The sequence below is a fragment of the Chrysochloris asiatica genome, unplaced genomic scaffold, assembly GCF_000296735.1.
Source record: "Chrysochloris asiatica unplaced genomic scaffold, ChrAsi1.0 scaffold00053, whole genome shotgun sequence".
Taxonomy (NCBI): domain Eukaryota; kingdom Metazoa; phylum Chordata; class Mammalia; order Afrosoricida; family Chrysochloridae; genus Chrysochloris; species Chrysochloris asiatica.
The window spans coordinates 12029357-12044478 of NW_006408571.1; the positions used below are offsets into that span (position 1 = coordinate 12029357).

Below are 15122 nucleotides of genomic sequence, written 5' to 3' on the forward strand. Positions count from 1 at the left end.
TTTTCTGCACTGAGTTAATTTTGTTTATGAGTTTTGTTTTTTCTTCCATTTTTGGTGGTTATGTTCTTTATTTTATGAGCCACTTTGTTACTTAGCTGACAGGTAACCTCACAGGATAATGTTGGTTTAAGGTTTAGAGAGTATATGAGGGCAATAGTCTTGGGGAGCCATTCATTTTCAACCAGTCTCTAAGTCTGGGCTTTTTAAGAATTTGAGTTCTGGTCCATATTTTCTTCCATTCTATCAGGATCCATCTCCTGTGGCCATCATAAGAATGGTTGCTAGTGGTAGCTGGACACCCTGTAGTTCTTCTGGCCTCAGGGTGGATCAGGCCATGGCTCATGTAGACTATTCTCATAGACTGTTTTTTTCTCTGAATCTTTGGTTTCCTTCTTTCTCTTTTTCTTTAGACATGTAGAGACAAATAGTTTATTGTGTACTTTTCTTTTTTTTTTCTCTTTTAGTTTACATGGGATATTGTGTACTTTTCTTGATCCCTCACTCCATTCTCAGTATTTCCTAGGTCTCTGAGAGTCTTAACTTTTAACTACCTACAGCTAAATATAAATGTGATCTCCTTTGAAATGCTGAAGGACTTTCAAGAATTGTACTTTCAATGTTTAAAGACAGTGAGGCACAGAAACTCTGGCTTTCCATCCCCATTCTGCTTGGTCTTGAAGATACCAGATACCTTGCTGATGATGCACCAGGCTCTAGTCAGTGTCTGGTATGCAGAGGACCTTACTTTTTTGCATGTTCCATTTAACTGGGAAACTGGAAAATCTTGGAGCCTTCATCACAACATCTGGACATTGATACTTGCTCTACCTAGCACATCTTCACCTCCTAGCTGCATTCCCCACTACTATCTACAACCTAAGTTATAACAAACATGTCTTTGGCATAGAACATTGAGCATTTATATATACCAGGTAATTTAACTGCATTATCTCAAAACTGTTTTATGAAGTAGGTACTATTATTACTTCTTGGGAGACTAAGTAACTTGCCCGAGGTCACAGAACTAGAGCTAGGACTCAAATTTAGGTGTGGTGAGCAGATTTCTTAGATGGCTCCCAATGATTTCTGCTATATAGTGACATTCACAATCTTGTGTACTCCCTTTCTTTAGAGTGTGGGCTGGACCTACTGAGTTACTCTTTTTTTTTTTTAAGCTTTTATTGTGAATTGAGTGATAGTTTACATGGAAGAACATTAGTTTTGTTGCACTTATCCTATTGTATTTTGTTTCATTGCAATGATTACAATCCCCTCCATGTGCCACCGGTTAACAGTATTTGCTTCTATTCCCCCCCGCCCCCTTTTTAATGCACACAAAAACACTGAGGAATATATACTCATTTAAACAACCAAAGGGCACATCTGCAAGCCAGCCTCCTGGCCACCAGCACACTGCCTTTCTGTTTCTATAAGTCTAGTGTCCTCATCTGATCTATTTCTCTATGCCATCACCTCTGCCTCTATCTCTGGTGTTGCTGCTTCTCTAATTAGGATCCCATGTTTTGGTCATGCTCTTTTCTCTTCATGGTCCTAGGGTCCTCTGTTATTGGAATGTAAGATTAACTACTCCCCGCTTTTTGCTCTAAAACTTCTACCTTTACAGTTGTGACAATCGCAATTAGTCATGATAACAATTACTCACTACTGAATCAAAAGGATCTTATCCTCATCTTCTTTCACCAGACCCATCTAGACAAGATGAAAACTATTCAGTGGGAATTCTACCTTCCCCGGCACACTCTGAAACTAAACTACCTCTTGAAAACTTGTAAGCCAGTCACTTCATGATTTTATAGTGCCCCCCACCCCCCACAGTTTAGGTAGCCAATGTCTAAGTTGCCTGTCCCTATCAATCCTGTATACCGAGGGGATAGGCTTGATCCTTGATGTGAAGACTCCTTCCCTCTTGATTGGGATTTTGAGCAACTACATCCATAAGTATAGTTCAAATTTATCAAATTGTAGCAATTTACACTTGCTTTTAGTATCAAATTTCTTTATCTTCCTCTAGGAGCTCTGATCATCAAGCCATGAAACTTAGGTCAAATGGGTACTGTCAGCAAGTTTGGGCATTCTTGTGCATCTCCCCCCACTTAATATCAGCTGGGCACTTCATTCTTAGCTCTCGCTCTCCGTGGCTAGGTCAATGTCCATAGGCTTAGGAGTTCCCAAGTCTCCCCAAACTTCAAACCAGCCAGCCCTTGTTCTTCTCTCTCTCATCTCCAGGTAGTAAGGAGTCTACGGAGCATGATCATACTCAGCCTATATCTTCATTACTCACTTCCCCCGACTTCCACTCACATATAGACCAACGTAGTTGCCAGTGAGCTTTCCTACCTGCTTGTGTGTTCCTTTTGAGTTTCATTCTTGGAGGGGGTTTGTCTCGAAGGGACTTGATTGCTTGCTCTAATGGCTCCCTGGGTGACTTACATTTTAAAAAAATTTTTTTACAGGTTTTTGTATTTTTCTTATAGACTTTCCCCCCATTTTTATTGGGAATTGAGTGTTAGTTTACATGGGGAAATATCAATTTTATACTCATTTCATTGTAATGATTAAAATCTCCTCTGTGCATCATCCAACAGTATTTGCTTCTATTCCCTCTATTGTTTTTGGGGGTTGGGTGGGATGTACAATAAAACACTCAGGAATATGTAATCATTTAACAACCAAAGGACACATTCTACAAGCCTGCTTCCTGGCCACTAGTACCTGGTGGCCAGCATACAGCCTTTCTCTTTCCATGAGTCTAGAGTCCTCAGCTGTTCTATTTCTCCATGCCCTCATCTCTGTCGCCATCTCTGGTGATGCTGCTTCTCTGGATAGGGTCCCACATTCTGCTCATGCTCTTCTCCCTTGATGGTCTTAGGGTCCTCTGTTCCTGGACTGTAAGATTAACTACTCCTCTCTTTTTATTATAAAACTTCTACCTTTACAGTTGTGACAGTTACAATTAGTCATGATAACAATTACTCACTATTGAATCATAAGAACCTTAGCCCCATCTCTTTTCACCAGACCCATCTTGATAGGATGAAAACTATTCAGTGGGGATTCTACGTTACGCCACGCCATATGAAACTAAATACCCTCTTTTTTTTTTTTTTTAGTGGATCACATTCTGAATTTTTTTTTTTTAAGGTTTTTATTGTGGATTGAGTGAAAGTTTACCGGGCACATCATCAGTTTCACATTCAACCATTCATATGACTTGTTTCATTACATTTATTATAATCCTCTCCATTCATCATCAGTTAACAGTGTTTCTCTCTATCCTCTTTAGCTTTTTTTTGAGGGGGTGGAACTTTGCCTTTTTGGAATTTACAGTCTCGGCTTTTAGAGAAGGTTTTTACATTTATCTGTGGATATCCAGGGCTCATGTATGCAATTATTAACAAGCATAACTGAATAATCAGATGAGGGACAGTTTGCTATGTCTGCTAGGTGGCTAAAGTCTGATCCTCAGAGCCTATGGTTTGGACGGTCTGCAACGCTTGGGCCCACAGGGACTTGAACTCCTGACCGGGTCTGCATGGTCTGCATCAGATTCCCCCTTATTTATTATTTATTTAAGGGACGCTGCCTGTCTTAGGCGGTCAGTGTGAATTCCTCTGTCTTACCTGTCATCGAAACTAAATACCCTCTTGAAAACTTGTAAGCCAATCACTTCGTGCCTTTATAGCCCCTCCATTTTAGGTAGCCAGTGTCTAAATTGCCTGTCCCTATCCATCCTGTATACAGAGGGGATAGGACTGATCCTTGATATATGAAGACTCTTTCACTCTCAGTTGGTATTTTGAGCTACTACATCCATAAGTATAGGTCAAGTTCATCAAATTGTAACAATTTACACTTGCTTCCTTCATCAAATTTCTTTATCTTCCTATAGTCAAGTTCTGATCATCAAGCCGTCGAAGCTAGGTTGAATGGGTACTATCTACAAGTTTGGGTGTTCTTGTGAGTCTCCCCTCACTTCATATCAGCTGGATGCTTCACTCTCAGCTCTAGCCCTTGGAGGCTTGTCCTTATCTATGGGCTCAGGAGTCCCCAGGTCTCGCCACACTTTGGATCAACCAGCCCTTCCTCTTCTCTCTTTCATCTCCGGGTCGACAGAGTCTATGGAACATGGTTGAACTTGGCCCATATCTTCATTGCTGCCTTTCCCCCTCTTCCACTCACCAGTAGACCAATATGGTCACCAGCACCATGCCTGCTCATGTGTTCCCTTTGAGTTTCAGTTTTGAAGCGGGGTTTGTCCTGAAGGGACTTGATTGCTTGCCTGGATGGCTCTCCCATGAACAACTTGCTCGTTCTTGCAGTATCCAATCAGATTGCCATCTTTGCTTTGGATTTTTCCTGCTGGTCTTCCTTTCAAGAAGTGTCTTCTGTTCTAGTTGTTCCGGGCTGGTCTGCTTGTCTTTTCAAGTAGGAATGTTCCACCTCAGAAGGTTCTGGATGGGGCTCAGGATTCCATCTAAGGTCTTATAGACTACAAAGGCTCCACAGGAAGCCTATTTCACTGGGCAAGTTCTAGAACCCCCTTTTAGGTATTCTAATCAGTTTTAGGCTGAAGATGGACTTACAAGCTTTCCATAATCATGTTTCCTGATACTCCTTTTTATCCCACTCAAGTGTCTATTTTACAGTAGTAAGCAAGGGAAACCAATATTCATAAGACAGTCAAGTATCTTAACATTATTTCCCATCTTTAACCCATTCAGACTATGCCCTAACCCCTGTATCACAGAGCCCTGTTGTTCCAAGGTTGAGCATATATCACTATTTACCACTGTCTCATATAAGTCCATGCAAACCTCCCTCAGTGCTTCCCTGTCTACTTTGTCCAGGTGACTTACTTTTTTTTTTTTTTTTTGAGTTTTTATTGTGAATTATGTGATAGTTTACATGGGAGAACATTAGCTTTACATTCAACCTATCATATTTCATTTAATTGCAATGATTACAATCCCTTCCATGCATCATCAAACAAAGGGTACATCCCATAAATCTGCCCCCTGGCCGTCAGCACACAGACCCTCTCCATCCCTGAGTCCAGTGTCCCCAGCTGTTCCATCTCTCCAGGTCATTGTCTCTGCCTCCATTTCTGGTTTCACTGCTTCTCTGGATAGGGTCTGGTCCCAGGGACCCCGCTTCTGGACTGCAAAATCAACCACTCCCCTCCTTTTGTTATAAAACATCTACCTTTACATTTCCAACACTCATAGTCAGTCCTGATAACAATTATTCACTATTGAATCACAAAAGTCTTATCCTCATCTCCTTTCATCAGTCTCGTCCAGACAGGTTGGAAACCACTCAGTGGAGAATCTACCTTCCCCTGTACCCTCTGGAATGAGGCTCCCTCTTGAAAGCTTGTAAGCCAGTTACTTCTTGCCTTTGTAGTCCCCCCATTTTGTGTAGCCAATGTCTAAGTTGCCTATCCCTGTCGACCCTTTGTACCAAGGGGGTGGGAATGATCCTCACTGTAAAGATTTGTTCTCTCTTTTGAGCTATTACATCCATAAGTATAGGTCAAGTTCATCAAATTATAGCAGGTTACTCTTTTTTCCCTCTTCTTTCTTCTTCTATTTGCATTCTGATCATCCAGCCTTTAAGCCAGGTCAAGTGGGTATTATCTGCAAGTGTAGGTGTTCTTGTGCATCTCCCCTCACTTCATATCAGCTGGATGTTTCACTTTCCGTTCTAGTCCTCTGTGGCCATGTCCCTGTCTCTGGGCTCAGGAGCCAGGTAACTTACTTTGGATGAATAAAAAACAGTAAAAATAATGGGACATCACTTCTGTGATTAGGTTACAAATAACTCTGACTTCTGTTTTGCAACTGATGTCTGTTGCCTGCTCAGCATGTATGCTTTGATGAAGTAAGCTGCCATGTTGGACAGGCCCACATGACAAGGAATTGAAAGCCAGTAAAGAACTAAGCTCCTCAGTCCAATAATCCTTTAACAACGGAATCCTGCTAATAATGACATGTGTAACCTTGGAAATGGATCCTTCCACTATCAAGCTGACCTCTTATTGCAGCCTGTGAGAAACTCTGAGCCAGACGATACAGCTAAGCTGTGCCTAGATTCCTGACTCACAGAAACTGTTGGACATTAAATGTTGTGGTTTTAAGCCACAAAATTTTGGGTAACTTGCTAAACAGTAATAGATAATACACTAGGTGAATCTGACTAGCTGCAAGTCCATGCTCATCATAATTTTATTGGGGCGTTTCCCAGTGAGGGAAAATTTTCATCTTCCATTGATTGGTCTTTTCATCACCTAGGAGAATCCCTGGGTTCATAAAAAAATCTGCTTTTTGTTGTCCCTATACTGAGTCCCTGAAATTGCAGGACATACACTAGATCGCAAGATCTGTATGAACTGCAAAGTCAGCAGTTGAATCCCACCAGCCACTCCTTGAAAACCCTAGGCAGGGTGGCTATGAGTTAGAACTAATTCAATATTTAACAACAACATACTCAGTCCCAGTATTCAGAAGTTTAACTCCTGTATTGTTTCTTGTTCTTTATATATAGGACAACTGGACTAAATAGCTGAGAACTCCAACCCCTGGTATCTCAGGGAATGTCCAAGGTGTTGTGGTTGACTAGGCTAACTGAGTTACCCCTGCTTAAAATCTTCCTCAAGGAATTAACCCAAACTTGGGTAAACACTGGGAAGATCAAGTCTTTCCCTTTCCTTCTCCAAGCTTCTAGCCATAGCATTTGGAGTATCACTTTCTAATAGCACTTGTTCCAGTGAGAGGAATGAGAGAAAAAAGCAGGCTTGCTTTTGGAAACAAACCATCCTTGATTTTGGTAGGTGGGATCACATGGGGCCACCAGCTTGCAAACACTGAAATATGACCTGGTGCAGTGCTGTGGGTTTATGTTCTGGACTGCAAAGTCAGTTTGAGCTGCAAGGTTGGCAATTCAAGCTCACCAGCCACTCCTCCTAAACCCTATACAGAATCACTATGGGACGGCACTTAACAACAATGAAGCCTTAGAAAGCACCTAATCTAGTGGGGCGCCACCCTGCCTGCACATTAGAATTGTCTGGGGAGCTTTTAAAAATAGAATGCCTGAACTCTATCCACCAGTGCTGTCTGTTTCCATCTTTTCCAATTCCTCACATGTGCATGAATTGTCTTGTCAGAAGCCCTCTGCTTAAAATGCACTCACTCCATCCTTCATTAAGTAAATATTTCCGGAGTGCTTCCTATGCATTCCAGGCATTGGAGATACAATGTATGAGTGTGAAAAAAAGACTTATATGGGAACCAGGTCTCCAGACATACTTTATGCTTACTCAGATTTTTTTTCTTAGCTTAGTTGCTGATGAAAACTTTCTTTTCCATGTGGAGTCGTTATGAATCGGAACCAACTCGACGGTGATGGGTTTGGTTTTATTTATTTATCTTTGGTTTGCCCTGTGAGTTAACCTACAGCTAGTTGAAGCATACAGGCACGTGCAGAAGAAAGATAGTACAGTCTACTGTCGTAAAGATTTTCAGTCATGGAAACCCTATAGGGCATTTCTAGTCTGTCTTACAGGTTATACGAGTTGGAATCGACTCGATGGCAATGGGTTTGGCTTGGTTTAGACCCTGTCAACGGTAAGGAAATTCTTCAATGAAAAGCGTCCGTTCCAAGGTGGAAGCCCCGCCCACAAAGGAGGAGCGGAGATCTTCAATACTGGCCTTACACAGGTGAAGAAAAGTTTCGCCTTTCTGTGCTTTAAGCCTTATTAGTAGTGGGTGGAGCTGCCGTCTGTCGCGCACGTAGAGAAAGCGGGATACTCCGCCTCCTACGTGCTTGGGAGGGCGGAGTCGGTGGACTGGGCGTGAGTTGATTGGCGGAGGGGCGGGGCGCGCCGGGTTGGCTCCGCCCAGGCGCTCGCACGAATCCCTGGTGGAGTGACTGGAGAGAGTTCCCACCGCTCCTGCTGCCTCCCGGCGATGGCGCCCTGGTGCCGCGCCCAGTCCCCTGCCTACCGGCTGGTACTCCCCACCTTCCATAGCTCGCTCTGACGGTGAGAAGTGGCGTGGGTCCGAGGGAGCTGCGGGACGCAACTTCGACTGGAACCATGCAGAGCGGCCAGACTGGTGGGACTGATAGCGGGAGCAGGCGCTGCACCTGCTGAGAGGACTAGGAGCGGCCGGGTCCTGTGGCGCGGTTGGGGCGCGGCAGAGGCTCGCCGGCGCCTCGGCCATGTCGCTTCTCTGTGTGCGCGGTGAGTACGCTGACTGGGGCGGGGCGGGGGGCGGGGGGGAGGTCGCCAAGGGGGTGTTAGGAAGCTTTCGGTGGGCGTACGGTTACCACGTCTTTCCAACTTCACTTCCCATCGTTGCCTCGGAGGACGATTATGTTAGCATTCATTTTTAAGCATTAAAAGAGTTCTTTCTACCCATTCTTGTTTTTCTCCACGCTCCTGTGAGGGACTGTTACCTTTCCATTCTGGTAGCCAAGTGAGAACGGTTTTGTAGGCGGGCAGGCCCAGATCCTATTCAGTGTTAACCGGGGCTCTCCCCTAGTGAGAGTAGATGAGCTAGGAGACCGCGGATGGCTTTTCTCCATAGTGGGCAGTCTGACACGCATTCTTTTCTTCTTCCACCGTAAACCTACTATAATAGCAGATTCTTTGATCAGTCTTTATACAGCTGTCACATCCTTTTCTTCCTCTGTAGGTTTTGGCTTGCAGCTCTCTATTGCTTGTACCCTGCTTCTTCCCTGAAACCTTAACCCGTAGTCAAAGCTAAGATTATTCTCATATTTGACTTGGTAAGGTCACTAAGGGTCGGAATTCACTCGACGGCACTTAACAACAACAAAGTGTGTTGGCTTTTCTCTTTTCTGAACAGAGCATAAGAGGTCTGTTTTTTTAAAAAGCTTCCATCAGAGTCATTCAAGGTAAAGGGCCTTTATTGCTTTTTCACTGAGGACACTTGACCCATCTAAGAAGATATGTAAAGGAAAGAGCTTTGAAATTAATTTAAGATGAGCACGCTCCGTAGGTTAGTGACGGTTTTTTACTACTTTTTGTATTTCTAGTACCTGACATAGAAGCTCAGTGCTAGTTTGAATGAATACAAGGATTGTGATTTTAGAGAATATCTTATCAGAAAAAGCAGGGTTTAGATTACCACTTGAATTTGATTTTAGAAACTTGAAGTTATAGCCTATTGTTCTGTGATGATCAAGATGGGATAAGGTGGCTTGAGAGAGAATTTATCCTCTAGAGCCTTCTCTAGGTCTTTCTCCAGCACCTTTTACTGGATGGAGTTCATGTTTCCTCTGGCTTGAGGACTTAAAAGCATTGTTGTTTGTGAGCTCTCTGAACTCAGTATTTTCCCCAGCTGCTGGCAAACGGGAACTGCTGTGCTCTGTTCTCTTCCACCCTTATGTTAAATCTACATTAACCCAAAATGGATTTGATTATTTCTGGGGCTTGTAAGACACACAGATTTTTTTTCCCCCTGTTTATGGTTGATTTTTCATTAATGAGAATTTTGCTTTGCTTTTAATAAGACTTTATCTCTCAGCAGCTGGACATCTATTCATTCCTTTAGATCCCAGCTGCTGAGTAGCAGGATTTGGGAGAGGTTGGGCTTCTTGAACAGCTTGTTAATTCTTAACTACCACAGAGTATTAACAAAGCTAGTCCTTATGAAAGACTCTTCAGGCAGGAATAGCCTTAAGCCAGAAATTTCTATTTAATTGAATTCAAAGAACTCCAGAGAAGAGCTACTACAGTTTCCATACAGTTTCATAATATTAGGCAGCTTTCATTGTGTAGAAATTCTGCTATTTAGCTCATCTCCTTCCCTTTCAGTGTTACAGTTGTTAGTTTCTGTTTGGAGCCTGGGGGAGTGAAGATTGGCAGATGATTGTCTTTTGAATGAAGATCGTAAAGATTATTAAGTATGGAAATAAGCAGCTGCCTATGTATTAAGATATTCATATTAAATGGCAAATCATTCTGCAAAAACTTAAAGAAATGGATACAATAAATCTTGCATTATATTTTGTTAGGTGGAATGGCACTCATTCTGAAAGCAGTTTGTGAAGTGATACATTATGACAATTAATACTGGAATAGAGTTGAATTAGAAACTTTCCTCATGTAGACAAAGTTGACTCAGTAGTTAAATTGATGTAGAAACTGCTTGCTGTTGCTACAATCATCCCCAAACATCTCATTCAAGAAATCAGTTCCCTGGTCTAAATCTTGAATCATGCCTCATTGCCTTCAGGTTAGAGAGTCAATGTTCTCATCTCTGCCTTCCCTGTTGTCTCTATAGTCTTGCTTACTCTTATACAGATACTTTAGTACTGTTGTTGTTGTCATTGTTAAGTGCCGTCGAGTCAGTTCTGACCCATAGCGACCCTGTACAGGGTTTCCGAGGCTGTAAATCTTTACTGGAGCAGAATGCCTCATCTTTCTCCCGTGGAGCAGCTGATAGTTTCAAACTGCTGGCCTTAAGGTTTGCAGCTACCAGAGCTACCAGAGCTCCTGCTTCTGCACTGTTTTGCACTTCTATCCCTGAAATATTCTTTTCATGTTTTCTGCATGTCTAAAATATAAGCTTCCTTTCCCAGCTGTCTTTGTTGAAAACTTCCTTCAGTTTGTCAGTCCACAGAGCTCTCTTTCTCTTTTGAGAGCTAGAAACAGAGCCAGTTATGCTTATGGCAACACACACAGAGGCAGTGATAGCCCTGGTCAGATCGTATCTGGACTTTTGTGTTCATTTCAGTGTATTCTAAGAGGAACACTGAAAAACTGGATTATGTTCAGAGGGGATTGACAAGAACAGTGCAGAGTGTAGAAACTATTTGAAGAACATGGGAGGTTTAGTTTTGAGAAAATTTAAGAGGAAGAGTATCATAATAGTACATGCAAATTGTTTAAAGAATAGTTATGTAGAAGGCAAATCATCTTTTTCTGTTGTAACAGAGGACAGAACTGGGTCGAGTGGACTAATGATTGAAAATTGTAAGAAATTAGATTTAAGCGTAACAGGATAAAGATCTTTAACAATTAGGGTTGTTCTTAACAAATATAATGGATGACTTATTTAGGAAGTTCATATTTTGAATTGGGACACTTTTAGCAGAGATTGAATGAAGGTAAGGGTGTTGTAAATGGGGTGTGTAAATAAGTTGGATGGGTGGTTAGACTTGAAGAATCTTAAGAAACCACTCTTTTATAGAATTCATTTAGACCTTCTTTAAATATTTGGGAGCAGCTTCCTCATACCCATACCATACCCACTTGAGTTGATTCCAGTTCATAGTAACCCTAGAGGACAGAGTACAACTGCCCCATTAGGGTTCCAAGGCTGTAAATCTTTATGAAAGGAGCTCTAGTAGCGTAGTGGTTATGAATCGGGGTGCCAACCTCAAGGTCAGCAGTTCGAAACTACCAGCGGTTCCGCAGGAGAAAGATGAGACGTTCTGCTCCCGTAAAGATTTACAGCCTCGGAAACCCTGTGTAGGGTCAGTATGAGTTGGAACCGACTCCACGGTACTTAACAACAACAAATCTTTATGAAAACATACTGTCACATCTTTTTGCCAGCCTTTCTTTCAGTTAGCAGCTGAATACTTTAACCACTGCAACACAGGGCTCTGCTTCCTCATAATACTATTTTTTTTTTTTTTTTGCTTTCAAAAGGAGCCAGTACTATAGTAGCAACTTCAGTGAACAAAGTCAAGGATTTTCTTTTACTTTTGTCTTGGTGTTCATTACTACTTTATAAATATTTTGGGAGTTGCATTAGGTCTTTCCATGATATTTCTCTGTAATTCCCACAGTGTTTATAATGTTGTTGTTGTTAAGTACAGTCGAGTCAGTTCCGACCCATAGCAACCCTGTACAGGGTTTCTGAGGCTGTAAATCTTTACGGGAGCAGAAAGCCTCATCTTTCTCCTGCGGAGCGGCTGGTAGTTTCGAACTGCTGACTTTAAGGTTCGCAGCCCAAATCGTAACCGCTACGCTACCAGAGTTTGTTTATAATAGTACTTAGTTAAATAGTATGGATTTCTTTCCCCTCTAGTTTGAACCTAATCTGAGTCACTAATTTGAAGAGTACTATTATAGTGATGTAGGATAAGCACTGAATTGCTGACCACAATGTCGGTGGTTCAAACCCAACAGTCGCTCCTTGGAAAGCCTATATAGGGTTGCTATGCGTCAGAGCCAACTCCATGACACTTAATAACAACAATAAAATTTGAAATGACCACATTTAGCATGTTTTAAAAAATAAAATCCCAATATTTTTGGAAGTTTGAAAGTAATGTGTGGTAATATATTGTTAAATGTAGCAATATATATTAATTTAAAAATCAAAATGTAGAAGACTATAAAAAGGTAAAAAATATTATCATAATCTCACCACCCCCAAAACACGTTGATATTCATTATTTTTGTTGATTTGTTTTATGAAGTTAGTATATATGGATGATAAGAAATTTAAGCAGGTATAAAGAGAAAAGGATAAGGTTCTCCTATCCCCATTCCATAGTTTCACTCATCAGAGAGAACTATTCTTTACAGATTTAAAAAAATATCCTTCTAGACATTTTCATTGCACATAAATATACAATAGCTGTTGCCATCAATTTGATTCTGACTCATAGCTCCCCTAGAGTACAGAGTAGAAGTGCTCTCTCAGGTTTCTGAGGCTGTAAGTCTTTATAGATGCAGACTTCTTCATCTCTCTCCCTTAGAGCAGCTGGTGGGTTCCAACTGCCGACTTTTGGTTAGCGGCCCAGTGCTAACCCATGGCACCACTAGAGTCTTGTATGAGAATATAGATTCCACAGTTAAATGTACACAATCTTCTTCATCTTTTTTAAACAACAACAGCAACTTACTGATAAATGGACTCTTGGTGTGGTACCACTGAACTACTAACCACAGGATCAGCGATTCAAACCCACTAGCTGTTCCTTGGAAATCCTAGACAGGGTTTCTGTGAGTCAGAACCAACTCCATGATACTTACTAACAACAACAGTGATGTATTATGGAACATTTTTCTGTTCATGTGGATCTACATCATTCTTTTTAATGGTTCCAGACTATTCCTTATGTGAGTGTGTAGAATTTAGCCAGTTTCATATTGACAGGCATTCAGGGTTTTTTCTTTTTGTTATCTCAAAAATGTTAAAATGAGCATCCTTGTACATAGGTTTTTGTTGTATGTTTGGGAATCACCAGTTAGGTTTCCACCTGGACTTTCTATGTGTGGTTTGCTTATTGCTACTTTCATTGACATAGTAATGTGGTGCTGTAGGATGAGCCCTGGATTGCTAACCACAAGGTTGGTGGTTCAGACTCACCAGCTGCTCCTTGAAACACAGTATGGGGCCGCTGTGAGTTGGAACTGAGTCAGTGGCCTGTAACAACAACTGGTAACACTTAGCTGGACCCATATAGCAAAAACAAATGCCTCAGCATCTCTGAGATCAGAATACTTTATTAGAGGTATGCCCTTTACCAATGGTGGTGGCGGTGGTTATGTGCCTTGGAGTCATCGGTTCCGACTCATAGTGACTCTGTACAGGGTTTCCAAGGCTGTAAATCTTTATGGGAGGAGAAAGCCTCATCTTTCTCCTGCGGAACAGCTGGCAGTTTCGAACTGCTGACCTTAAGGTTCGCAGCCCGATTTTTTATACCTACCCAAAAGACCAAAGACCTCTGAGCAGATCATCAGTTTTGCATTATGCAAGTCATATACTTTGTTTAATTTCATATACATTCATTTAAATGATTACAATTCCTTAATATAAAATCACTCATCATACTTCCTCAGTGATTCTTGTTTCCCTTTCTCTGCCTTTCCCAACGCCTCTGGATTTTGTCCTTAGGTAAATGCTGTCCATTTGATCTTGAATGGTTGACCATTATATGGTGTGCATTCCTCACTAGTGTTGTTGTTCCTGCTATATATCTATCTACTCCTTTACTGAAAATTAAACTAAGAGGGTGAGTTCAGTTCTAGACTTGAAGGGCGACCAAGGGCCAATCTCTTTCTGACAGTAAATCTGGCATTTTTTTTTGTAAAGATATTTTTCAGTTCTGTTCCACATTTGCCCCCTTCTATCCAGAATCTTCTAATGTGATCCCTTTCATAGCAGTTGGTAGTGGTAGCTGGGCACAATTTTAGTTCTAGTCTCCAGGTCATGGAGATTGATGTTTATGTGATCCATTAGTCCATTGGACTAATTGTTTCCAGGCATCTTCAATTTTCATCACTCTTCTTTTTTCCATACAAGGAGAGACCAATAATTGCACCTAGTTGGCTGCTCACAAGCTTTGAAGACCTCAGTCACTATTCAAAATGTAGGCTGTAGAACATTGTCTTTGTGGGTTATGTTAGGTTTCATGTACTTTTTCTTCTTTATATTTAAAAAAGATATATTTCTGTGTTGGAACTGTATTATTCATGTTTGTGGGTTGTGTTTTCTTCTTTGTATTTAAAAAAATATATATTTATATTGAACATGTATTTGTTTGAATGTATGAAGTATGAATCTAGGAAAATTATTAAAAATGAAATGGAACTCATAAACTTTGATATCCTAGGCATTAGTAAGCTGAAATGGGCTGGTATTGGCTATTTTGAATCTTGACAGTCACATGGTTTACTATGCTGGGAATGACAAATTGAAGAGGAATGGCATCACATTTATCATCAAAAAGAACATAGTATCTATCTTGAAGTACAGTGTTGTCTATGATAGGATAATATACATATGCCTACAAGGGTGACCACTTAATACCGCTGTTAAAATTTGTGTCAGCCACTAAGGCCAGTGATGATGAAATTGAAGATTTCTATCAACTTCTTCAGTATGAAATTGATCAAACATGGGATCAAGATGTATTGACAATTACTGGCGATTAGAATGCAAAGGTTGGAAACAAAGAGGAAGGAGCAGTAGTTGGAAAATATGGCCTCAGTGATAGAAATGGTGCTGGAGATCGCATTGCAAGACCAATGACTTTTTCATTGCAAATACCTTTTTAAAGCAACATAAAAGAAGACTATGCATGTTGGAAGGAGCTCTGGTGGTGTAGTGGTT

General features: G+C 41.2%; 1 protein-coding gene across 2 annotated transcripts in view; it reads left to right on the forward strand.

Annotated features, from left to right (window-relative positions):
* Positions 1-7941: 7941 nt before the first annotated feature.
* The window catches only part of UNC13B (unc-13 homolog B (C. elegans)), a 224666-nt gene continuing 217485 nt past the window's right edge, over positions 7942-15122 (forward strand). Inside the window, exon 1 of one of the 2 annotated variants that reach the window (XM_006863075.1) lies at positions 7942-8263. In XM_006863075.1, the coding sequence (XP_006863137.1) occupies positions 8242-8263 (22 nt within the window). In that variant the 5' untranslated portion in view covers positions 7942-8241. The remainder of the gene's footprint in view (positions 8264-15122) is intronic. The other variant, XM_006863074.1, reaches the window with a different exon arrangement.